This window comes from Lissotriton vulgaris, chromosome 2_1 (genome assembly GCF_964263255.1).
Source record: "Lissotriton vulgaris chromosome 2_1, aLisVul1.2, whole genome shotgun sequence".
Lineage (NCBI taxonomy): Eukaryota > Metazoa > Chordata > Amphibia > Caudata > Salamandridae > Lissotriton > Lissotriton vulgaris.
This window is the reverse complement of record NC_141687.1, coordinates 15,592,431-15,620,374: the sequence shown is the minus strand read 5'-3', so window position 1 is coordinate 15,620,374 and position 27,944 is coordinate 15,592,431. Positions and strand designations below refer to the sequence as shown.

The window sequence follows — 27,944 nt, the reverse complement described above, 5'->3', positions numbered from 1 at the left end:
GCTGGAGCATGCGCAGTGCGCTTGATGTGAGCAGGGAGGCCGGCTCCTGTAGGCCCGCGTGTCCGCGCACTCGCTGCCCGGGCCGCCCTCTGTCCCGGTGGCTGCCTCAGCACGGTAAGTGACCGCCCTTCCTTCCTCCCGGACGGTGGTGCTCGTCCCGTGTAGGTGAGGAGCTGCGGTGCGTCCTCGGGGGCGGCTGTGAGGGGGGAGCAGGGCCCAGCTGCGGCCCGGCTGCGGCCCTCGTGCTGCCCGCCGCTCCCTGGGCCGGGCTCCCTCTCCGCTCCCTGGGCCGGGCTCCCTCTCTGCTCCGGGGGAGGCCTCCTCGTGTGGTGAGCGCCGCTCCGAGGGGCTCCGTCGAGGCCCATCGATGGCGCGGGGGTGAAGCCCCGCAGGGTCTCCGTCCACTCATAGCCTCGGGCGGGGCCCAGGACAGGCCGGAGCCCCCTCTGCGCTCTCTGTCAGGGTGACAAGAGTCCGCGACATCTGTCAATCCCCAATGAGAACTGAAAGGCGCAGAAAGAGCGGGGAACTAAAACAAACGAGGACGCGGGGGGGGGGGGGCAGGGGGAAGCCTCTCCCTCTCGGCCTGCCTGAATGAAGCACCCTGGGGTCGAAGGGGGCGCTTTGACCTTATGAGAGATTCATAGAGTTTATCACCAAGAGTGTTTCTGCAGCCTCCAAACCACTGATGACACACAGTACAGCCAACCCCCCACCTTACCCACTCCGAAAACACGCAAAGCGGCCGCACCTTGCGCTTCTCTGGCCCCACCATGTCCAGGCCAGATCTTGCCACTCCTGAGAAACCTGCTCTTCGTCTCTTCAGCCATCACTCACCGGCTATTCATCGGCATTATCATTCAAACAGCAACCTATGTGATACTCTCCTATCACATCACTGCTTACCATCTCCTGCATGAGCACTAGTCTGGCTTCAGGTCACGCTACAACACAGAGTCCACTACTTTAAACACCATAGAGAAGGCCCTCGAGCACAGATGATTTATTTATTTAAACACTTGTTAAGCCAGCTGACTTCAACACAGTCGACCACCCAAGCCATGACATCTTGAGTCTGATTTACAGCGAATGCCCTTTACTGGTTCTTCTACTGGCTTTTTAACCAATACCTCTTTGTTCACATGGGTGCCTCCACTACCTCAAAAATCCATATCCTATCCAAATTCCCTAGGGTTCCACACCATCCATGAGAGTGGTATGGCGCCGCAGCCAGGGTGACTGGCGCTGGAATCTGGGGATCATGGTTCGATCCCCGGCGGCAGGTTAGCCCAGCACCATGTGACTCTGGGCAATAGCTTGCTTAATCTTCCCGACGGCCCCCAGCGCCTAGACACCCTTACGGGTGTGTTCACACGCTTTACAAATGTGGATTATTATTATTATTATTATTATCCCCTACAATCTTCAAACTCTGCAAGGAGCAGCTTGGGGCACTCCTCACTGATAACAGCACAAATAACAATCAGTTTGGTAGTGGAGTGGTGTGGCTCACTGGTTAGAGGCACAGGCCCGGAAGCAGAGGACGGCCCGGGACCAGGGTTCAATTCCCAACGCGGCAGGGTCGTGAACCAGGGTCAGCGGACTCGATAATTCTCGCCTCGGTGCCTACTCTAACCAGGGATCATACTCGGCAACTCTGGGCATTAGCTTGCCTCATCTCCACAACGGCCCCCCACAAACGCCGGGAATGCTTGGTTTCACCTTGGAGATACTCAGGAGGGAACATCTCACAGGGGTTCCCCAGCAGTCTATAGCGCCAGGACGCCTCCGGGTAGCAGTGCGCTTTACAAGACACACACATTTACATTTACCAATTCTCTTTTCTAAAGAGAGGTTTTTCCCAGAAAAGAACTTCATAACTACTGTTCAAGCACTTGTATACTTGCATCTGGATGGTGGTTACGCCCTGCTCCCTGACTGTTCAAACTCCACACTGAAAGCCTTCCATAACTGCAACCTGTCTTATTTAGGGCATGAATAAATATAATCACGCCTTGCCTGTACAGAAACATTTTGCTTGATGAAAAAACAGAGTTAAAGATAGAATAAGGAATCTGGCTCTTTTTGTAGTAAAAGTCATAATATTCTATCCCCAAAAGATTGTAGGCTGCAACAGCTTGAATATGCTACAATCTAGATAAAATGCATTTCAAAAATAGAAGTGAAAATTGACATGTGACTGAATGCGTTTATAACTGAGATCTAATAGCAAAATCACAGAAAAGGAGAAGATTCTCTAGAGAAATCTCAAAGAATAAAAAAGTTGTTAAAATTGAAGAAATGTCATTAACCAAACTAAAGATCCCATCAGTGAAAGCCCAACTCTGCAACCACCTTAAACTGCCTGATACAAGTCACAATCATATGTTTGTCTTGTTTTGTCTTATATTTCATTTTCATATAATTCTATTATATGTGGATAACGTAAGTTACAGAACCATTTGATATTTCTGCACACTTTAGGGTGTGTGCGTAGACAATATCTGCTCTGGCACCACTGGTCCTGAAGAAAGCCAAATTACATTGCATGATTTGGCTGAAACATGTAGACCATTGCACTTCTTTGAGATGTGTGAGATAATTTCTCCTCCTTTACACCTATCATTGTTTTTAACCCTGCCCCAGGATTTCTCTAATAAAAATGTCTCTCACAATTTTATTTAGTATCCAGGAGGTAGTTTTAAGGTCCGCACTGACTGCTCACTATACTCACCTATTCACTCCCCAAAAATCCAACTCCGCTGTAGTCAGGTGCCAGAGCACACGTAGGAGGCACTTGGCCACCTAGGTGGAACCCAATGATGAAGCATGGCACCAACTAGGTTGGTGGGTGGTTTTTTTTTTAATACAAATTTGTTTTGTAAGGGTAACTTCTTCTCTGACTGATGAGAGGCTAGTTGTTTGAGACTACAATTAGCTCGTTCATAGTGTTTATTTAAAGAATTTTGTAGACGAACGAGCCTACTTTGTTCACTCCTCTCTTGTCTTTGTTTAGCATATTCATTCTATGGCCCTGATGGAGTGATAGTTAACTTATTGTGTGGAGGCACTGACTGGTTCAAGACATTTGGTGCTAGATGGTGTTGTGGAAGGAGATCTACAGATCAGAAGGAAGGTGACTTTTGTACTGGCCTGAAAGTGGCAAATGACATTCCAGAGTGTTCAGTGGTGATGGTTAATTCAGGATGCACATCCATAAATCTTTCTTAATGAGCTTGAGGCCTTCTGTGGTTTGCATGTCTGGCTGTTGTATGATTGTGTTTCTATTATGTTTTTCGGCTGGTTTCCACACCCTTAACGCATAGACTTGCAACGCCATTACTGGGCTTAAAATATAATGTAATTCATAAACAGTGAACATACTACTTCATGCAGGCGTTTCTCAATTCATAAATAGGGAAAATATGTGTGTTTACACACGCTTGATTTTTCTCTGCCTTTTAATTTATTCCAAATTGTCACCATCTTTCATCTATTAAAACTGTGTTTTTATCTATTATAATAATAGCTAATGTTCCATGATACTATTTTACCACTACAACACTCCAGCCCAAATGGGCATAGTAGATTATTAATCACAGACTGAGTTCAAGCACCAGTTCAACATCTTATGTTACTGATCCAGCGTCACTATAGAAATTCTGTGTCTATAGCATCACCATTCACTACCTAATACTCACCTAACTATATATTTAACAAGGCCCATAAATCTGAGACTGAAATTCGAGAAGCTGAATCATGTGGCCTAATTATTCACACTTATCAAACTCGTATGTACAATATATACAACTGCAGTATAACATTTTATTCATAAGTAAGGAAATAACATTTAATTAGACCACTTTGGCCAATGAATCAGCTAATGGTAACGACCAAAATAATCAAGACCAGCTTGACATTTTTAAGTCTTTTATTTTTAAGTTTCAAAGTTTCAAAATCTTTAGTAACTCATTTATTAATTTCAATCATTTTTATTAAATCAGTTTTATCCATTAGTTTATTGGCACAAAAGTTTGGCACATCAAAATTGTACAGATTTAATGAAAAGTAAGTAAACAAAACCTAATTCCCTAAATTAAGCTTTCTAAACCTGAAAAGGAAAACATTTTTATTTTGCATAGCATTTGCCTTACGTGTTCAAGGGAAAACGGACAGCACTCCGCCCTCTGGAATAGTCAGCCCCGCTCCCCTCAAAAGGTTTAGTTCTTATACCCTTTTCGACTCATTAATCTAACTAAATGATATACTTTTAGTTCTCTTACAGCACCCTGATTGGTTGCTGTCTGTCAGACCACCAAAGGCCACCGCTTCCAACGTGTAAACGTCATTTCATCATTGTTCATTGACATGAAGCGACACTGGCTTCCGAAGGTTTGATACAGTAGCCAAAGTCATTTTACAATTTCCTCCAAAGCTCCGCCAAACCATCCCTTGTCACTTCCTTGGCCTTGTGGAAATATCATCCAGAGCACGTAACGCACAAGTCCCTTTGTTTAGACTTCAGTTTAATCCAACAAATAGTTTTTGTGGAAAAACTCCAACACAACTGTGCTTTTCTCTGCTCGCACACAGGCTAACCATCATTTTCCAGAACTAGGCCTCAAGCCTTTCTCTCGGGCTAGTATTTAAACAAACACAAAAGAAAGATTAATTCAAGTAAAATAGACCCTCCTGTTACCCACCCTCCTTTGCTAATATTTAACCCATTAATATATGTCACCTAGCAGAAGCGCACAAATAAAGCAGCACATTTAATATCTACCATTCTTCATAAAGTCCAACTGGATTCTTCATATATCTGAAAGAGCAAAAAGATAGACAAACACAATATAGATAAACAGGCACAACATAGACAAACACATAAGCACACACAATAAGCACATGCCATCAGATAATCAGCCGCATTAGTGTTGACAAAGACAATAGGACAGACAAAACAACAATAATTAATTATTTAAAACGTACATGCAGATGCAACAGAAAGCACATACTATTAATTCCTCATGTTTGTGAATGCAATTTTACTCTAGGTTGGTTTAGTAACACAAATCATGCACAAACCCATTAATATAATTAATCAAGTTATGGGGAATTAACATCACGAGCCAGAATAAAATGATTTCTGAAACTCGCTCCAACTCCCTCATCTGGTGATTTCAAAATCACCAAACACCCAAAATTTAGAAAATTTTGAACCCAATTTAGAGACGTCACATTTTGAGTTCTTTCAGTATTAGTCTCCCTAAACCCCTGTTTCTGCTGTTTGCTCAATTCTTTCAAACTGAGCCCTTCGCATGTCTTCTAACTCATATTCCTTCTCCTGTTCCTTTCAGAGTTTAAAAATCCACCTTTTTTCCTTCTAATGCTTCTTTCTCTTGTGAACCATGCAACTTATTATTAGCAGCAATATCACTATAATAATGACGATTACTGGACAGAGCACTTTGCCAATGATGGAGCCACCAATTTCTGAAAACCATTCTTTAATCGCCTCAATTCTTTTTCCTAAACGTTCAGTGAAGTTTTCTTCCTCCAGGGGTTCTATCTCTTCATGATACTCTGTAATATTCTTAATAAGCGACTCTATATTCCGACTCTTGTCAGGAATATAAGTACAACAATGCTGGACATGTAAAACCCCACAGACCCCTCCCTCTTTTGCAAGCAGAATGTCTAATGCAAGACGATTCTGCATAACCATGCTTCTGGTAGCAACAAGTTCTGTGTTTACTAATTGAAAACCACTTGCAGTATCTGTTGACAATCTGTCTACAATTGTAGAAACTTTTCTAATCTTGATTGAGTTCATTGTTATTCCAACCATAGGAATGACTGCACCAAAGATGTCTCCCAAAACTTCTGTAAAACTTTCCCTTTTGAACCTGTTCAGGTGTTCCCCAAATTCGAAGGAACCCTTCTCAATTCTGTCAACATGAGAATTTTTTGGAAAAACTAGTCCAAGATAGCACGTCCCATACCAATGGTCTGGGAGGCTAAAGTATGCCTTGTTACCACAGATAAAATAAATCCCAGGGAAAATTGGATCTTTTCCACCTTTAAATCCCCAACCCCCTTATGATACGATATGTATCCTCACATTGACTTGCACCAACTAAAAAGTTATCATAAAGAGTATTATCTCTTCTAATACAAAATTTACCACTAACTGGTTCATCTATATGTATAGCTGCATTTGTGTTAACGTCATTAAGCTTTACGTCCTCCATTTGCCAAAACTTTGACTTGGCATGCTTAAAGACATCATTTCTTTTATAAACAGCCCTTCTCTCTTCAACCATATTCAGGAAAGTCTTTTCCTCAGCTCTCATTTTGCATGTTAAATTGTTTCTGTAAGCATATTCATAGTTAAGTTCATTAGTTACTAAAAAGAATTCCCCCATCTGCTTCACAGGCTTAACTTTGTTCAAGCTATTTACAACTTTGAGGTTTGCAAAAACCTCATCAAAGTCTGAATAATAATACTCCAGCCGTCCAGTTTGATAAAACAAGCTAGCAATTACACTGCAAGTGATGCCATAAGTGAGAGGTAACATATTATAAGTAACCCCCTCTGAAACTGAAGCAGGCAGCTTCACACAGACATACCAATCTTTTACATTCATTACCTTAACATATTCAGATAAATCCTATAAAATGAATTGCTAGAAAAATCTCCAACAGATCTATCTTGATGGATCTCTGGATTATGCTCAATAACTCTGCTGGGCTTGCCAGCATGTTTCTCATGTTTAGTCTCTACCTTACTCGTTATATTAATCTTAAGTTTGTCAATACCAAATGGGTACACTACAGCTAATATTAACCAAACCAAAATTAATAGTACCACACAAATTGAAGACATTTTGCAACATCTTCTAATGATTGAACACCTTGAAGTATCTGAACTAGGCATCTTAAAAGAATGAAAAAACAAAAATTTTAAAATAATGTAAGTAATGTGAATTATAATAAACCAACAAAACTAAAACTAAACTAAATACTGAATATTCCCCCCTTTTAATTTTTTTTTTTTTTTAAATTTATGAACCCTAAACAGTTTTTCTTCGACCATGTCACATGTATATGTGTTTTCCAGCTAACAAGTTTTCTTCAGCCTTATGCCAGGAACTTAAAACCTAAAATTAAACATGCTTAATCATTGTCACTAGCTTCTTCTAAATCCTCTTGACTGCTGCTCCCTACCTCAACAATTGGTGGGATAATAATATAAGTCCACTCTGGGGACTTCTATTTTTGATTCGGCCTTATCACTCTTTTTGTTTTACGAGTGATCACTTCAATTTTCTTATTATTTTCGTTTTTCTTTACAGAGTCTCCTCCCTGACTAGACACTTTGTTGATCTGTTCTTTTGATTTCTTAACTAATTTGAATTTCAGGTTATCTTCTGGCCAAATGTCTCCTTTTCTCAAGACCTTTTTCTTTGGCACAGTTTCATTAGACTCACTTTTCCAAGATCTTTTTCTGAATTTTCTTATTTCAGATTCTTCATCACTTCCATCCGTATCTGAGACTTCAAATCTGTACCTAGGAACTTCTTTACTCGGCTACCTCTTGTTTACAAAACTGCAATTTTGCAGGTGACACTTTGTCCCTCATCTTCCAAACGATTTAAAAGTGTAATGGTGTCAGTTACACAATTTTCTCTTGTCTTTGCTGCCACAAGCAAGTCATCAATATACTGCACCAATGTCGAATTTCCAGGCAAAATCAAATCTTCCAGGGATTTCTTTAATAACTGATTAAAGATAGATGGACTCTCAGTATACCCCTGTGGGATACAACACCATGCTAAAATACGGTTCTGGAACCTGAATGCAAAAATTTGTTGGCTCTCTGGATGCAGTGGAACTGTAAAGAAGGCATTAAATAGGTCTATGACCGTATACCATTCTGCGGAATCTGATAAAGAATTACCGCAGGGTTTGGAACAATGGGGCAACATGGAACAACAATTTGGTTAATTTTTCTTAAATCTTGAACAATTCTGTAAGTTCCATTTGGCTTTTTAATACCCATTACCGGTGAATTAGATGGGCTGCTCTCAATCTCTTATAGCACACCTTGACTTATGAACTTTTCAATCACTGGAATGACACCTTCAATTGTCTCAGCTTTCATTTTATATTGAGGAACATTTGGGAAATCTATTCCTTGCTGTACAGTAATTTTTACTGGATCTACATTTTTCATAAGACCCATATAATTTCCTGTTAGGTCCCAAATCTCTGGTTTGACTGGCTTTTTGAGCTCTTCTGGTAAATCATTTTTATCAAAGACAGGAAATAATAATTTTCTTTCTTCTTCAATCATCATCGTTAATTTATAAAGCCCATCTTCTTCTGAAGTTTGCATCTCAATGCCATCTGGTGAGCAATAGATCTTGCAATTCATTTTGCATAATATATCACGACCCAACAGATTTACAGGACTGCTGTCAAAAACCAAAAATCTATGTTTATCTTTGTAATTTCCAATTTCAACCTTAACTGGTTCTGTCAGATTTGTTTTAATTTGCTTATTAGCTACACCTACAACTTGGATGGACTCACCAGAGAGGAAGATTTTCTATATCTGTTGATCTAACAGTAGAACGGGTAGCACCTGTGTCCACAAGAAAAGTGATATCTAAGTCATTCACTTTACCATTAACAAATGGACCAGACTGATCTACCTCAAGAGTGGGTCCAAGCACACACTCTTCTTCCTCTCTCAGGCACCGTCATGAGTAATCTTCAGATGAATCACTCTCTTCCTTATTTTTCAGCCAGAACCGTTGGGAAGCATTTGACATATTCACTCTTGGCACATTGTTTACCTGATTTCCTCCACAGACACCTGTTTCAGGTGTAAACCTCTGAGCATTTGCACAGTTAGGTAATGGTGCTTGTGGTACCTGGCTCTGCTGTATCTTGCTCTGCTGTATCTGGCTCTGCTGATTCGCTACCTGTCGCTGCTGACTTAACTCGTTTAACTGTTGCTGTAGCTGTTGTTGCGGATTTAACTCACACTGCACCTGTGGATTCAATGAATTATTTTTAAAATTTCTGGGCGGGTTTTTACACTCGCGTTTCCAGTGTCCAATTTCACCGCAATTAAAACATGGGAGCTTTTGTTTTAACTCTTCAACATTTACATTACATTTAGGTTTATTATTAAAATTATTCTTAAATTTGCCTTGATTCTGCTGCACATTTTTATTCTCAAAAGCCATCTGCTGTTCTGCTACCTTCACTTGTGCCCACATGGCTTTTTCCTTAAGATTTTTCTGCTTAGCATCTATCTCATCACTGCAATATTTTGCTTTCCTCAGGATGTCATCGACTGAAAATGATTGCCAGCACACAATTCCATTTTTAATCATGTCACCAATTTCAGGTCTCAGCCCGTAAACAAATCTGTAAATGAAGTGGCTCATGTCCTTTTCACTTAATTTTTCATAGCCACTGTATTGTTTGAAGACTAACAGTAATCTTTCATAAAATGAATGTACTGATTCTTTTGGTTCCTGATTTGTTCTGTCTATCTTAACCCAGTCCACTTCTTTTGGGGGAATTTTTCCTTTCAGCCAATAAATTACTTTATTATAAATGTCCATGACATCTTTTGATGGGGCACCTGTAATTGTGTCTCGGGCAGGTTCTTCTTTTGGCCAATCCACAGAAATTTTGCATTCTGTCCAAAGATCTGATGGGACAACAATGTCAAAGAATCCATCCAGATCAATCCACAGAACTTTTGACACCTTAATAAATCTGTCTACCTGTTGATACCATTCAACTGGCTTCTCTCTCAGACGAGGAAAGTCATTGGTAAACAACAGAATATCCTGTCTTGACCAAGGAACATGCACATACCCTCCTCCTGCTATTTCCCTCATTGGAAATTCAGAAACTACTTCACCTCTGACCCAGTTTGTCCTGATCTTTATTCTTTGACCATTTTATTCTCCACTTACCTATTTCACCTAATTTCCTGAGAAAATTTATTAATTCTTTAATATGGGTCATCCTTCCAGCAACATTAAGATTGTCAATATCCTTCTCAGAAAAATCCACTCTGTAATGTTTTTGTAAATGTTTGTTTGCTCAAATCAATTTCTAATTCAGCAGCCATTTCTTCCAGTTGCTCATACCTGTTTTTAGTTTTCCATTAAATGCTCTTGCAAATGAAAAGTAATTAATCATCCTGATACAATTTCAGACTGTCAGTACCAATTGTGCCAATAACTAATTCTTCTAAATCAGCCTTTAAATTTGCAACATCAAGCTTTTTATATTCAGGAGCTTCTGGAGACAATGCAATTTGTGTTAAATCTATTCTGTTTAGGCTTCTCTCTGATGGACCTGGATCTGATTCTGCAACTGATGGTGTCTGGGAACCTGTCAAACTCCCATTTAAAGTTAGATTTGGCATCCTAGATTTTTCTCTATGAATTTCTGAAAGTTCCGAATAAAATCTTTCAGCCACTTTTTGGATTTCTGCATTCAATGGAACTGTCAAAGCAGAATGTCTATTCTCTCCTTGATCAAAAACTGGTACAACAGGACCAATTGTTACTGGTACTGTCACTGCTTTCATGCTTTTTGTTAATTGTTGGATTAAGTCTTCTTTCGCTTTATCATAACTGGAAATTTCTGACATATCAGCAAGTATTCTTTCCTGGCTTCTCTGAAAATTATTTCCCTGATCAGGAATTCTATTTTCTCTGGGTGTGCTACAATTATTCATTGACCCTACTCTTTCAGGTAATTTTAAAAATCAGGGTGAACCTTCCTCAACTTCTCTAGGAGGTGCACTTGGCAGACCCTCCAGTTTATCGCAATTCACGAAAAAATCGCGAAATCGGCAGACTACCGCGATGGCCGCGATAATAACCATTTTGGCCGCGATATTTAGAAAAAAGTGTCTCTACCGGCGGGAGACAGCAAAACAAACAATGCCTTTAATTGGCCCTGCGCCCCTCCCCACTCGTGTGTGCCAGCAGCTTCCCGGGGACACACAAACAGTCAGTTTTTTAGCTGCCACCCGCAGCCGAGTACTTAATAGGTCTTTAAAAGACCTTTCACTTGTTAATGAGTCTTTGTGTTTCACCCTTTCTTTGACCTCTCTGCCTAGGGCTGGAATAATTAATCACGGGCGATGTAAGCCACAACTCTTGGAGCCTTATCTCCCCCGACTCTGAAAAGAGGGAAATGGACTGTTAACCAACAATACAACTGCACTACAGAGCACAAACTATACAGATTAAATTTACGAAATCTTCTATTGAACAAACCATGCAAATAATATCAGATCTCAGTTAATGAGGGTTGACACCAGGTCTCTTTTTACAACCGAGCCTCACCAAGACAACAAATGCGCGAGCAAGGTATTAGTGACTTCTCCGCAGTATAAAAAATGCCTTTAACAAAAAAAAATTGTATTATATGCATTTCCATTATTGAGACAAGATTAGAGACAAAATGCATGCCTTAGAAGACTAACGGAAAACGATACGCTACATTTTCCAAGAATGCTGCCTCACAGCATGGGCATCAGAAAGATGGCTATGACAATAGAGTTATGTTATATTCTTCATTCATATGTATTGTTTGTCTGCTTTTTGTATAATTAGAAATGCATCTTTTGATGTTCTCTGAAGATGTTCTCTGTTGCCTAGTTACTTATGCTCATTATCACCTACAGCACTCCAACTTTAACTTATGTGCTTTTACTCGGAGGGCACAAACCACCCTCTGTGAAATGATTCCCATCAGTATGAGTTTACTCCTCCTTGACCACATGCTGAAGTATAGATGTATGGATGGAAGAATGAAAGGGTGGATGGATGAATGATGGATGTATGGATGGAAGGATGAAAGGGTGGATGGATGAAGGATGGATGTATGGTTGGGAGGATGAAAGGGCGAATGTATGAAGGATGGATGTATGTATGGATGGGAGGATGAAAGGGTGGATGGATGAAGGATGGATGTATGGATGGATGGGAGGATGAAAGGGTGGATGGATGCATGGATGGATAAAAGGCTGCATGGATGAATGATGCATGGATGGATGTGTGAAAAGGTGGGGGGATGAATGATGGGTGGATGGATGGATGTATGGATGGGTGGATGGATGGGTGGATGGATGGATGGATGTATGGATGGGAGGATGAAAGGGTGGATGGATGAAGGATGGATGTATGTATGGATGGATGGGAGGATGAAAGGGTGGATGGATGTATGGATGGAAGGATGAAAGGGTGGATGGATGGATGTTTGAAAGTGTGGGTGGATGAATGATGGAGGGATGTGATGAGGTCTAACAGGCACATTTATGGTTGTCAAAAGTTGATGATTAGGAGTACCAGTTTCTAGAAACTTTTGTCCGAAGGGGGTCCTTACGCCTAAAAAGGTTTTACAAGGGGGTCTCGGGATCAAAAAGTTTGAAGACCTCTGCCATAACATACAAGTTAGCTTGACAACCAAACCAGTATTAATACTAGATAGAGTATTATTCACATAAAGATGCAACTTCCTCAGTCGGAGGTAGAGCCACTGGAATTATGAGATTCTGCAATAACTACAATTTCCGAATTGTTATCAATTTGCCAACCTTGCCATATAATATTCAACATCCGCTCAATAATCTTAAGATTTTAACAAAATTAACTGAATCATCAAACAAATATAACAGTGTTCACCACTGGATGTTACTCTGGTGATGGCAAATCTTTTTGTTAATGTTCCTGTGAAGATCTACTGGTCATGGGATTGCTAGCGACAGTGGTTATCCATTGTTACTTTTATGGTACAATTTTGGTGTTACTCAGATATTTGTGGTATGATAGTGGTGACTTGGTGGAGTCTGGGTTTTCTTAGTATAAGACAGGTTTTATAAAATGAGGTGTAAAAATGTATTGTAGAATCCTGACCCTCGTTGTAAGGTTTTTTATTTCCATTAGAATGTACCCCCTTCCTGTGTTTGGCGGAATTGCTATATAGTTACAGCTCTTGAAGAAGGTGGTTAAGAAATCTCTATTTCCACTGAAATGTGCATTGGCGGAGGTTGTAGGGAGTCCCCCGACTTGGACACAACATTGGAGATGTTGAAGCAGTGATCCCCATACTGGATTGCCAATTAAATTCCATCAACTTGGGTTATGTTTGTTTTTAGCGAGCATAAGAGGAGGTGACCTGTATGAATGAGGGTCAGTGAAAATGGGGTGGTTGTTCGATCATTCTGTATTTATGATCGCAGTTGTTTTGTCTAAATCACCCAGTTTTGGGGTGTATAAATAAGTAAAGTTGGATTGTTTTTAAAGCACAATGTATAAAAAAGAACAAAACTATAAAATGTATGAAATTGAAAAGTATTTATTAACAAGCAATTAAAATGCTTTAGTTGGGTCAGTGCTCGTTGTGGATTGACTACCTTCATTAAATAGATAGGTTAAGCATGAATGTATATATTTGTTTGATGGTTTGTTTTTCCCCTATTCACAAACCTAAAATTATACTGAGAGAGGGCCCTTTTCAGCGGCGGGCCCTGGGGGGATTGCTTTGGGGCATTTATTCATTAGTTTATGTCCTATATGCAGCCTTGAAGCCAAACAAAGTGTCTACATTGTAAATAAACCAAAAATACATAGTTTCATGTTGTTAAACAACTAAAAAAACGAAGATATGTGTTTGTTGTAGGAAAAACCGCCAAATAAAATGCCGCTAAATTTCCATATTTGTGCCGCTAAACTTCCATTTTTGTGCCGCTAAATTTGCTAATCCATGCCGCTATATCCTGGGGGGTCTGACTTGGAGAAGTTCCTGTAGAAACTCTCGGGGTAGATTGGGAATCTATTTGATAAGGTGGCGGTTTGCGTTTAGTAGCATAAATGTCTTCTAAAACCGCATCCTCTAATTCCTCATCAAGCCTTTTCTGAGCCCTCTTTTTGTTCTGGATCATCAGTGACCATTATTCTCACTGGATACAGACCATCATACACATCTGCTTTTCTCCAGCGTCTCACTTTGTCCTCATGTGTGTCTCTATTTAGAATCTGCTTTGAATTTCTAGGTATTAAGCATTTGCTTTCAAGTTCCATCATCTCAACTTCCCCTTCAACTAAAGCCTCAAATTGTGTAGGTCTAGGCTTCGGCACAAGATCCATCAGTTTTTTCTCTCCAGTTCCTCAAAACTTTCATATTAAATGACCCATCTTCCGGTCACGCTAATACACCATCCTTTTGTGTGTAATGCATCCAATTTTCAAACCAAATTACAGTATGATAACCATATTCGCCTTCCATATAGGCTGCGGGTGTTTTGTACTTATGAAGTAATTTACCACCACGCGTTTCAATTTTCTTGTCAGGTTTAAATACATTTTTCATTTTCTGAAACCATGAAGGCTTCTTTTTCTCTCCACTATACCAATAACTCATGTTTTAAATCAAAATTTCCTTATCCAAAACGTTCAAAATGTTTTCTCGGTATTCCGCTACTCCAGCCAATCCGTGCGCGAAAGACACCAACAAACCAATCTGGTTAAGCTACCTCACCCCCTTGTTCAACCAATAGAAATACAGTATTCAGAACTGACCAATCTGGTATCGGCTAGTCACTGTCACGTGAACCAATCAGTGCGCTTGCTGTGACGTATGTTAGCCAATCACAACGCGGACCAAAATGACGTACACTGCCGCTTCTCTGCGTGTTACTCCGTAAACTCACCCCTCCTTCACAAAAATTTTTCACAGCGCCATTTTAAACAATTCTTTTCCAATGTATTTCAATTAGTAACCACAATTAAACAAACCACTTGTCTGTTTCACTTATAAAGTGATAGTTTTACAAACATTCAGAATTCTACTTCGCATAAAATAGACGCCGCTATTTCTATACGATCATTCATGCATTCAAACGAAAACCCTAATCATACACACACGAAACATCGGTAGGACTTGAACCAACCACAGAAATTGACAAACGTTAATAAGAATAGACGACGCTATCTTACCCTTCACTCAAGCTCGGATAAATCCTATTACTCTTTTCACAAAAAGTTTTAAAACAGGCTCACCAGGTCCCTATTCTTAATGCTATGATTTCATAGACAATCCTCACTATTACATTTAACCAGTCACATCTAAGGTCCCTAAACTTGTGTCGTACGTCCACAACACCTTGCGATATATTCTATACCACAATTTTTGAAACCAAACAAAAATGCACTGTGTAACTTTTCTAGCCACACTACTCTTTTGCTGGCAAACAACCAGGAATTTTTCACACTGCAGGAAAAATCCTTTCGACTACATACAAGTGAACAAACCTAACATTTTTTGGACATGTATCCTATGTAATTAACATGTAACATGTCAGTTACCATAGCAACCGAACTCTGCTACCAAATGAATTGATCCAGCGTCACTATAGAAATTCTGTCTCTATAGCATCACCATTCACTACCTAATACTCACCTAACTATATATTTAACAAGGCCCATAAATCTGAGACAGAAATTCGAGAAGCTGAATCATGTGGCCTAATTATTCATTTATCAAACTCGTATGTACAATATATACAACTGCAGTATAACATTTTATTCATAAGTAAGGAAATAACATTTAATTAGACCACTTTGGCCAATGAATCAGCTAATGGTAACGACCAAAATAATCAAGACCAGCTTGACGTTTTAAGTCTTTTATTTTTACGTTTCAAAATTCCAAAGTTTTTATTAACTCATTTATTTCAATCATTTTTAATAAATCAGTTTTATCCATTAGTTTATTGGCACAAAAGTTTGGCACATCAAAATTGCACAGATTTAATGAAAAGTAAGTACCTAATTCCCTAAATTAAGCTTTCTAAACCTGAAAAGGAAAACATTTATATTTTCCATAGCATTTGCCTTACGTGTTCAAGGGAAAACGGACAGCACTTCGCCCTCTGGAATAGTCAGCCCCGCTCCCCTCAAAAGGCTTAGTTCTTATACCCTTTTCGACTCATTAATCTAACTAAATGATATACTTTCAGTTCTCTTACAGCACCCTGATTGGTTGCTGTCTGTCAGACCACCAAAGGCCACCGCTTCCAACGTGTAAACGTCATTTCATCATTGTTCATTGACATGAAGCGACACTGGCTTCCGAAGGTTTGATACAGTAGCCAAAGTCATTTTACAATTTCCTCCAAAGCTCCGGCAAACCATCCCTTGTCACTTCCTTGGCCTTGTGGAAATATCATCCAGAGCACGTAACGCACAAGTCCCTTTGTTTAGACTTCAGTTTAATCCAACAAATAGTTTTTGTGGAAAAACTCCAACACGACTGTGCTTTTCTCTGCTCGCACACAGGCTAACCATCATTTTCCAGAACTAGGCCTCAAGCCTTTCTCTCGGGCTAGTATTTAAACAAACACAAAAGAAAGATTAATTCAAGTAAAATAGACCCTCCTGTTACCCACCCTCCTTTGCTAATATTTAACCCATTAATATATGTCACCTAGCAGAAGCGCACAAATAAAGCAGCACATTTAATATCTACCATTCTTCATAAAGTCCAACTGGATTCTTCATATATCTGAAAGAGCAAAAAGATAGACAAACACAATATAGATAAACAGGCACAACATAGACAAACACATAAGCACACACAATAAGCACATGCCATCAGATAATCAGCCGCATTAGTGTTGACAAAGACAATAGGACAGACAAAACAACAATAATTAATTATTTAAAACGTACATGCAGATGCAACAGAAAGCACATAATATTAATCCCTCGTGTTTGTGAATGCAAATTTACTCTAGGTTGGTTTAGTAACACAAATCATGCACAAACCCATTAATATAATTAATCAAGTTATGGGAAATTAACATCACGAGCCAGAATAAAATGATTTCTGAAACTCGCTCCATCATTACCAATGGTCTTTATACTGTGAACATTATTATGGAGGTACAACCATCTGTTCCTTTGTTATTTAACACCTTCCATGCTCATGACGAGCTCAGCTCGTCATGAGCCATGGAACGCTCACATGCTGGGATAATTCCCCTGCTGTGCTGAGCGTTCCACGGGAACGGGTGCAGCTGTGACTAGCTCAGCTCGTCATGAGCACCGTGCCTCATGGCGAGCTCAACTCGTCATGAGCTTGGGGGCGCTGTGCGCCCCCGCAGCGAAGGGGTTAATTTTGGTTTCACGATTTGTGTTTGGTTGTGACCATTACATTCTCTGTGTGAACAAGCAAAGTATTGTTTTGCTTCTAAGTCTTAAATGATAAAGATAGCCACGAAGGCAAGATGGTTGCTCAAATGAGATCATTTTCACGGTATAGTGTCCATTGGTAATAGAAGAACTGTGCTTGAATACTGTTTGTGATTGATAATCTACTATGGCCGCTTAGGCTGGACTGTTGTAGTTTAGTAAAATAAGGTATGAATACAATAAATAAAAAACCCAGTTTTAATAGATGAACTATAGTGACAATTTGGGATAAATAAAAATGAAGAGAAATCTGTATGATTGTGTATCTATCTATATACTTTTTCACTGTTTGAGCCTACATACCTGCGCGGTGTATTATGTTCTCGCAGTTTATAAATTATGTGATATCGTAAGCCCAGTAATGGCGTTGCAACACTGTGATCAAGGACGTGGAAATTGTCCAAAACGCATTCCAGACGCGAGCATGAAGTAACAAAAATGAAACCTTGAACTCATGTGCTGCTTTTTTAATTGAGAAGGAACGGAATTGGTAAATAAATATATATTCTGATTTGTTAAAAATTGCACACATGGGCTTGACAATTCAGTGCATATGATTCATAATGAAAATTCCTTGGCAGCGAATAAGTTTTGAAAGTTCTGACAGCCACTACAGTAATTTTAATTGAACTGAGCAGGTGTAATGTGTGGTTGTGGTAATATGTATTGCGTAATTTTGGATTATCGAAAAGGGGTGTTATGTTTGGATTGATTTGAAGGTCAGCCACTTTCCTGCTGAATGCCTTTGTTGTGAACATTCTTATTAGATCATTGGTTCTGCAGTATATTAGTGAATCCACTTTTGGAGGATTTTCTACTTTGTAGATTATTTCAGAGTACTCCTGGAGTAAATTACAAAAGAGTCAGATAGTGTAGTAATTATGCAAGGGATTTTATACCTCCTGCTTTAGAGGGGATGCCCCCTATAAACAGTTGTGTGTGTATATATGCTAATGCCAATTGTAGGAGTAGGATCTGCTACCTATGGTTACCCCCACTTTTTGCTGTGTCACTGGTTTTTCGACTTTAATCTGGCTGTGGCCCTGCTAATCAGACCCACAGCCCTGCTGTTCCCTCTCTAAATTGATACCATGTACTTTAGGTACATATCAGATTGGTTACCCTTGTGAGTCCCTGTAGCTGGTACCCTAGGTACCCAGTGCATAGGTTCCCCAGAGGCCTACCAGGGGCTGAAGCATGTATTGTGCCACCCCTGGTTAGCCTTCCAAACTGACACCACAGGTCTGCACCTGCAGCCTGGGTAAGGTGGTGTAATCACCCCTTACCTAGATATAGTGTGTGTGTGTGTGTGTGTGTGTGTGTATATTCACTTTTTAAAACCATAGGTTTCAGGCCTTATATAGTTAAAAATTAGCATTTAAAAAACCATTGAAATTGCTCCTATATAGTTAGTCGTAGTAACTATATTTCGCGCACACGCAATCCACTGCTGATCATGTCACATATTACATCATTCATGACATGGTCAGTGACATCACTGATGACATCTCAAATGACATCACTGATGACATCTCAAATGACATCACTGATGACTGTTTCTGTAAAGTTTTAAATATGTTTTACATATTGAAGAATGAGTGGATGTATAAGTGTCTGGATGAAGGATTTAGTAGGTGTGTGACTGTATGAGTGAGTGATTAAATGTCTTACTAAATGCATGGGTTAGTGGCTAAACTGTCTGAATGTGTGCATCAGTATGTCTGTTGTGTAAGCTGCTGCATGTGTTGATCAGTAGCTATATGAGTTGCTATATGGGTTATTGATTGGTTGCCCAAGTATTTGAATGGGAGACTGAGTGTGTGTGTGGGTGGCTGGGAGGTGTGTGACTCTGTGCAGAGAAGTGTCCTAAGCCGACGATACCCAGTTGGTGGTGGCAATGAAAGACGATCGGCCTGAGTTTGCAGAATTTTAAACAGACTCTCGCCGACATCACTAACTGGATGACATCAAACTACCTCCAACTCAACGCCGGCAAGACGGAGGTCTTATTGGTAGGTAAAGATACAACGGCCTGGGGAAACAACTGGTGGCCTGAGACACTGGGACAACCACCTGTGCCCAAAAATGTTGTAAAAAAACCTAGGAGTTTGGGTAGACTCTGCTTTGAATTTTACCCATCACATGAAAAAAGTGGCAGCCACTTGCTACGGGATTCTACGAAATTTGACGCCTACCTTAAAATACTTTGATCACCAAACTCGCCAACTTGTGGTACAGTCAGCTATTCTCTCATGGCTGGACTATGCTAGCTCCCTGCTGGTAGGAACTAACGTAGCAGAGAAATCTAGAATGCAGCGTGTCCAAAATGCCGAGGGGGAGAGCTCTGTCGGGCCTCTCCCGCCACAAGTCTGTAACTAATACCCTTATGAAACTACACTGGCTCCCGGTAGGAAAGAGGATTCACTTCAAAACCTTATGCCTCGCTTTTAAAATCTTAAAATCTGTTTTTTAAATGCTAATTCCTAACTATATCAGGCGTGAAACCTATATTTGTTTTCAATAAATTTGAAAGGTTTTGTAAATGCTAATTCTATTAGCGGATAACGTTTATATATGTTATTATCCATCTGGGACCACCTGAGCAGCCATCTTGAGGCACAAGAGAGCACAAAACAAGAGTGAAAAACACGAAAATGGGGCAGGGTAGAGACCCCCTGACCCCCTAGCCCTTCTCAGGGGGTCCCAGAAGGACCACCAAGTGCAAAAATTTTTATTTTTTTTAAATCGTGGGGTACGCGCACGGTACACGTATGGTGTGCGTGCCCCTCGATTTTTTTTCGTTTTTCCCTTGGGGGTCCTTCTGGGACCCCCTGAGAAGGGCTAGAGCATTGGGGGGTCTCTACCCTGCCCCCTTTTCGTGTTTTCTACTTTTGTTTTGGGCTCTCTTGTGCCTCAGTTCTCTTGAAAAACAAGATGGTGGCCAACACTTCCTGGTTTTGACAGTTTGGAATGTTGACAGTCGACTGCCAGCCAATCTGAACTTGCTCGCGCACGTAAGGTTACGCGCACGGTGAGCGTATATAGATATATAATGTTCGACCGCCAGTAGGTAATATACACACATATTAACATACAAGTCACTCCTATGGCAGGCCTTGACATTCCTGAAGGCAGAGTGCTTGGTTTTGTGTGAGAGGGTGCCCTAGCATGAGCTGAGCCCCATTGCAGCTTTCGGAACCATGTCCTTATAGCTGTTCTATGATATAGCCATACCATATACTGTTAAGTGCATTATAATCCTTGCGGTTAATGCTAACTTTGGTTTGGCTTTATCAAAACATGTCGTGTAAGGTGTCAAATGCTTTGGAATACTACCCCGCCAGTTTTGGGGTAGCATTCCACCCTTCTAGAGGGAGAAGACCTGTACAAACTGGTATACCCGGTTAAAGTTAAACAGAGCCTCGGCATCACAAAATGGATGCAACTACCACAGACTCAAGTCTGCCCTCCTGCTGCTGGACGAAACTCTGGCAGGGGAGGCCTGGACAATAGGTTTCCTGTCCAGGGAGGTGCCCAGATAGGCTTTAGTATATTGGGGCAGAGTGGGTTACATTCAGTGAATGCTTTTCAGACACTGCCTGGGGCACACAAGGTGGTCCATGCATTTCCCAGTTCTAACTGGTTGCTGGGGCACTCGGCCCCAGCTCTGGAGAGGAACTGGACAAAGGGGAAGGGGTGTAACTACCCCCACTCCTGGTCCTCCCATAGGCGGGACCCTAGATTTAGTCCAACCCCTAAACTTGGTATAAGTATAGGAGCCCAGCCCCCAGGACTTTAGATTACCCCGGATGAAACTCTGCAACATATATCTTGGACCTTCAACATTGCATATCGACTGGAAGACGGAAGAAATATCCCTTGTGGTCAAGGAATGACCACCCTGTTCAAACAGGCACCAACAGCTTCTTTGCCGGTCTGCATTTTCGAGGCTTCCGCCGGATCCTGAAGAATTTGCAGCACATGACACTGACTTCCAGACATCTCCGAAGCTGACCCGAGATCCCAGCAAAGCTGAGACCCGTAGCTGACACCCGTAGCTGACACGAGAGACGTGGGTCCGGAACTCCTGGACATTCTGCATTTTTGCAACTGCGCCTACTTCCAGAAGTCTCCCAAAGTTGTGCATTGAAGCCCCTGCCCGAGCACCTTTTGCACCGAAGTACAGAGGCCTACACTCAACGAGTGTTCCGTGGGCCCGCTTTGTGCATTTCCACTCAAGGCCCCTTCGTGGTTCCTAGTCTGTTGGCTAGTGAGCCCCCACGAAGGACAATCCTTAGTTTCTTAAGCTTTCCTGGTTGCCGTAGACGTGCTCTCACTCCTCTTCAAAGGAGGTCTCCCTCAGACCTTGCTGGTCTGAACCGAAGCCAATCTTGTCATCTTGCGTGGATTGCTTTTGCCATGGCTTGTTGGGTCTAATCCGGATTCTGACGCAGGAGCACTCGAGATCCTTCGTGGGACAGCTCAAATTCGGCTCCTAGTTGTCGTCGACGCCTTCTGGACCTCGTGGCTGAAGAGTCAAGCTTCACCTCCTTCAGCTGAAAACACCGACATTGGTTGGCATCTTCCTATCACCATCCTCGTCAACGGCTAGTGACCTAGACTCTGTCCCCTCTGCTTTCAGATCTCCGATCCACCCGGACACTTTTCCTCTGGTCGCCTGCAGCATTTCTTCGCAGCTCTCCATTGGAATCGACGACGAAACCCGACACCAAAAGACACCTATGCACCCGACTTCAATGGGTGAGGTAACTTGAGTACTCGGGTGCTCCCGTGGGTCTTGACTCTCGAAGTGTGTAAGTCTAACAGGGTTCCATTGTAGTACACCCCCAAGTATCATTAATCTTTAAAATTGTAACTTGTTCGCTCTCCATTGAAAGTCCATGGTGATCCAAGGCTGTGTTTAGACACTGTACGCGTCCCCCGCGGGCCTCCTGTTTCACTACCTTAGTTGGTTCCTGGTTGCCCCAGCGGTTCTACAGGCCCTAGGCCTGCTTTCTAACCCACACATGGTTTTTATACCACTATTTTAGTATATGATTTGTGAGGCCACTAGAGCATAACGTATACTGTGCAACTTATCGTATGCTAGTTAAGTTCCTTGTATTGTACTTTTACCTCTGACCTCCTAAAGAGATCAGGGGGGTTGTGTTTAGAGTAAATACATATAGATATTTGATATATACCTTGTGTGGTGTGCTTTCATTTGATCATTCAAGAGTTTATAGGCTGGTAAAACAACTTGCTTAACTCCCCTCTAAGTCAAAGCCTGAAGGCTACTCACCACAGCTACCACTAGGATAGCTTTCTATGATGTTGACTTTAAACCTACCATCAATAAGGGTTGTTTGGACTGGTGCAAGGTGCCCACTAGAACAGTGGACATCATATGCCAGGCCAACTTCTCACACCAATGTTCCTCAATACGTTTCTGTGCCACGAGTGATTTGAAAACTGTTTTATGAGGACACAGACTACAAATTAGTCTAAAGTGTCCCCTACACACAGTGATGTAATCAGTGCACTCCAAAAGCCAGCAATCTGGACCACCATGGAGCAAGGGTGGTGCTTTCAAAATGCACCAGTTTCATATTAAAACGTGAGCTTCCACCCTATAGGTATACGAATGTGGGCCAAATGTGCTCTGCTGGAGGAGAGGATCAGTGTGTTTAGTGTTGTTTTTTTTTTGCCTTAAAAGCAATAGTTTTTGGTTATTATAAATGTATTTTGCTCGATATACAAGGCTTTACATAATTCTGTTTTTTCGCACCTTACAGCATAGTTATGCAGAGGTTTGCCTTTGAGAAATTACTAATCATGCCACCTAAGCTACCTTGTCCACATGGTATTCCCAGTGGTGCTCCGGTTTTCTCAGTAGTGCTCCTTCTCTGACACACTTTACATAATAATTGATTCATCTTAAAACAAGCAAAGTTCCCTTTGAATCTTCCAAAAGCTACTTCTTTGAAGCCCACACAGTGTTCTAGTTATTTTTTTCTGCTAATACCATGTTTGTTGATAGTAGCGTTTCAATGTAGTAATTGATTAGTTTATACACTGTATGGTCTAAACGTTTTTGATTTAATTCTTCTTTTCATCTTGCAGGTACTGAAACAACGAACCTGGAAAAATGGTGCAACTTTTGAAAAATATACCAAGAAGGCACTCAATTTAGAGCTTCGTCAGTAACAGTAAAATGTAATGGTCTCCAACACATGGACACTGGTGGCCTAAGGACAATGTGGTCAGAGAGTAATACAAAGCTTAAAGGAGACAAGACCTCTCCAGGCCAGAGTGAATTTAGTAATTCAGTGTGTTTGACTTTACATCAGGCTTTACCAATAGAATGTGAACACAGCCTAGGTAATCCAAAAGCTCCAATAGATCAGAGAACACCTCCAACTACAGTGCAATATGCATGTTCTGAATGCAATAAATCTTACAGTATCAAGGCAAGTTTCTTGAGACATGTACATAGACATAAGACTCAAAAACTACATCAATGTACTGAATGTGAGAAAAGATTCCGTACACGGAGCCAACTTATTGATCACCAGAAAACACATTCAGTCAATGGACTGTGGAAATGTAACAATTGCGAGAAAAGATTTCATACAAAGGGACGACTTAATATACACTTGAAAAGCAAATGTCAAGAAATAGAATTTCATTGTACAGAATGTGACAAAAGCTTCACTCACAAGGGAAATTTTAAAAGACACCAGAGGATGCATTCAGGAGAAAAACCATTTGTTTGTACTAAATGTGGAAAAAGCTACACTCGGAAGCAATATCTTATTAGTCATCAGGCAGTGCACACAGAAAATGTTTGTTTCAAAACAAAGTCCTATCACTTCATTAAATGTAAGAAAGGCTTTACCCAGAAGAGGCGTCTTATTGACCATCCGAGAATGCACACAGAGGCAGCAGCCATGACTCCTGGACAATATCGGCATCCTAAGAAAGAGACCAATGGTGTACAAGGTTATTTAACTGAGCGCCAGAAATCACATTGGACAAAAAGAGAGGGCCAGTGCAATGCCTGCGAAGACACTTTAGTGCAGATCACTAATCATCTCAAAGATCACAGAACAGCTAACCGGGAGCAACCAGATGAATGCACCGAGTGTGAGAAGAGCTTTGCTAAACATAGTCATCATATTTTCCAAGAGACAAGACACCCAGACCGGAGTACTGTGAAAACACACAAAATTATGGCTAGGCTCTTACAAGTCTCTGTCCCTAATGAGTACTTCATTCCGCATCTCTCCTGATTGACAGTACAATGATTATGTAGCATTTAGGAGAAGCCACTGCACTTCTCAACAACGTACCCTGCTTTTGGCAAAGCTGTAATTCTACGAAATGCAATAGAATACAAAATATCTTGCCGACACATAGAGAACAGGAATGTGGGATGAAACACTAATGCAAGTAAAAAAATAAATAAAAAATCTAAAACTACAACCTGTAGTATGCTCATTAATGAGAAGGATGAGATCGTGGTCCATGAACAGTTGAAACACATTGCCATCAGTTATCTAGCTGTAAAAGCCGATCACCTCTATTTGCCTAACACCAATGAGGGGGTTTCCACACTTTAATAACCACCATTAGATTATAAACCAAAGAATCCCCAGTTTCTAGCCATTACTGAAATGCAATCGGAAAAATACCTGTGCACAAATGTTCACACTATCTAAGCAGTTGGACACATCCAAAGAATGTGCATCTTGTTAAAAGATCCATCGTGGTCAGGATATAGCACTCTGCTATGTTTTAATACAATGGGACACGTCATAAATGTGGAGGAAAATGCATCCTCCAAAACACCTTTTTAGCATAGAGAGTGAGCAGTGTGCAAGAGCAATAACATTCTGTCATAATTGGCACTGCATATGTGACATCATATGTGCAAGGTTCAATATACAGAGTGCTGTAAATGTATTTGTAGCATTTCTCCCTAGGAATCTTGGTTTTATGAGTGATCTCACATAGTGTGCATAGCATGATCTGGGCCTCACTTTTGTCACATGGTATTTCCATGCCGAGAGTGTAAAGAGTTATACACAAGTGTTACTTCTAAGCGATATGGACATTTAATCTTTCATACACTGAAAAGTCTAGCTACTTTGCACACCCACTCACATTCATATTGTATTTTTGGTGCAATGTAATGACCATGTTTATCTATGCTTGTTCTTTCACTTTCGAAATTTTATCCAGATTCATTACAGCATATAAAGGAATGTGGCTTCATTTAGAAGCTAACCCATGAGCAAACATCTAATTAGATATAAAAAAGTGTCGGATGTAATCCCATAACTCATTAAAGTGGGCGTATAAAGTATTTACTTCTAACTTTCTTTTTTCTGACAATCCATTTTAGTTATCAAAACTGTTTGAAATAAATGTAGGTTTGTCTGAGTTCAATTGTGTTCACTTAATACCCACCAATATTTCATCTGTCTACCACAGTCCTGTAAATATTCTATGATGATTTTTCAAACTGTTCCAAAAGCTTACAATGCACATATTTGAAAGTCAAAGCACAGAATTTAGAGCCTTAATTAGTTTGGCGGATGGGTTACTCCGTCGCACACATGACAGATATCCAGTCTGCTTTAGGATATGTGCATTACAACCTGTAGGCACTTGTAATAAGGCAAACGTGACCTCTGTCACATGACATGAGTACACATCCGCCAATCTCTACATTAGGCCCTTAGTCTAGCTGATGAGAATGTAATGAAAAACTTAATGTAACTTATTCTTTTCATTATAAACACTCTAAATCACACTGTATAATACACTACCCATCGGAGAATATCAGGAGCATAACCAATGATAAACTCTAGCATTTAAGTATCTAATGGTTCAAGAAAACCACCTGATTTGAAAATAATTTGGAAATATTTAATTTCTGTGTTTTTGAATCTTGGAAAAATGCGTCCGCAGATACATCTTTGAGCTCATTGTTGCATTAGCTGCTTTTTCTTATTTTGGTGAACTCTTTATTTGTTACATTTTTGAACCCCCCTCCCTCCCCTCCCATGTTAATAAGAACACTGCACTATTTTAAATTAAATGTGTTGCTGGGGTTAAAAAAACGTATTTTCTGTCAATCTGAAAAATAGCATTAAATTTACATCTAAATTTGCTGACCTCTTAACTGCCACCAAAAATTGCTGTCCAATTTGCTAGTTATGTAAATTAGATCGCCTTTCGTGCAGCCACAAAATACAGGATTATCTGTTTTACACGTATTTCTGTGTTTAATGTTTACTTAGTAGACACTGTTGCAGGGTCCTGTATGTTTTCTGGATGATTCTAAGAGGCGAGCCCTTTGGCAGAGAGATTAGAAGATAGAGAGCTATCCTCAGGAGTAGAATGGGATATTGTCTCCAACAGGAAAGAGGTAGTCATTGGTACTTCTTGGCAAAGGCGAGGCTCTAGTGGAGGGATGGCTGTAGCAACATTTCAAGCAGGATTCGCTGTGGGTCACTCTGGTCACTGGTCATATAAGAAATCTGTTGCTGTGCTCTCATGGGTGTGGTGTTGAGTATTCAATGTAGTTGGACTGCAATCCCGCCACATCTGAGCAAATCCACATTAGCTTGAGAGTTTGAGAGTGCTAATATAGTAGTGCAAGTATCTGATCGCTCAAAGGAGTATGACGTATCATTCAGCAACGTTAGATTAAAACTATCTGATCAGAGGGGATTTCCATTTAGTTTAGGTGGTGCAGATGTGAGGTCAGAAGTGTTGGTGGTTAAAGGGAGGTCAGTCCAGGAAATGCCTCACTAAGCAAATCATGCAAAGTCTAGGGACACAAAGAGTACCTCAGCCTCTCCCTATTAAATAGGTTCACCTATGTACATTGGGCATCGCTGACCAGGTGGACTATAACTGGCACGCATGAACTTCTAGGCAAATTATGGACCTGATCCTATTCAAGGTTGGAGAAGAGGTGCCGACTCACCCGTGGCGTCATTGCAGACTCAGTGAGCAGTGTTCCATGCTGAAATGGTCTGTCCTTCACACCGACCCTCTGTGGGGCTGACATTTCAAGCTGTAGGTAGCAAGTAAGGCTGTGTTGTGGTAACAGGAATGTCTCAAGGACATAAGCTAGCAATCTGGGGGGTAGAAGGATGAAATGAGACTGTAATGCAATTATGCTTACACTAATTTGTTTTAATTAAATATATAGGTTCTTCACCAACTTCGTGTTGCCTCTCTTGATTGGGGAGAAATCAGAGATGGTTATATTCACACTCCTGTCACATCACTATCAAGTGCTTCTACTTCAAAACCTGGGGTTGCATTGTTCTGACCCAAGAACATGCAGAATTATATATGCGTAGCTCTCAAAAATGGAGTTGCTTTCCGCCATGGGGTGTTAACTGACCAGGAGTGTCAGGAGAAAAGCTCTGTGTATTGACAAGTACCACATCTACATTTTTGTATTGGGTATGCCCTCCAATTTTCTTTCCTCCTTCGCTTAGCTGTGTAAACGTAGACAAGCCCAGCACATCATGTCTTGACTTTGCTCTAGAAAAAAATACCTGGTGTCCAGAGCCCCTTCCCTCACACCCTTAGCATTCTCCTTACCTTCGCTGTCCAACTGTT

At 40.8% G+C, this 27,944-nt stretch overlaps 1 protein-coding gene across 1 annotated transcript; it reads left to right on the top strand.

Annotated features, from left to right (window-relative positions):
- Window positions 1-27,537, top strand: LOC147729467 (uncharacterized). The gene is made up of 2 exons (XM_086954338.1): window positions 1-114; window positions 23,421-27,537. Exon 2 carries the CDS (start codon window positions 23,531-23,533, stop codon window positions 24,587-24,589), a length of 1,059 nt encoding a protein of 352 aa, XP_086810464.1. The 5' UTR covers window positions 1-114; window positions 23,421-23,530; the 3' UTR covers window positions 24,590-27,537.
- The last annotated feature ends 407 nt before the right edge of the window (window positions 27,538-27,944 follow it).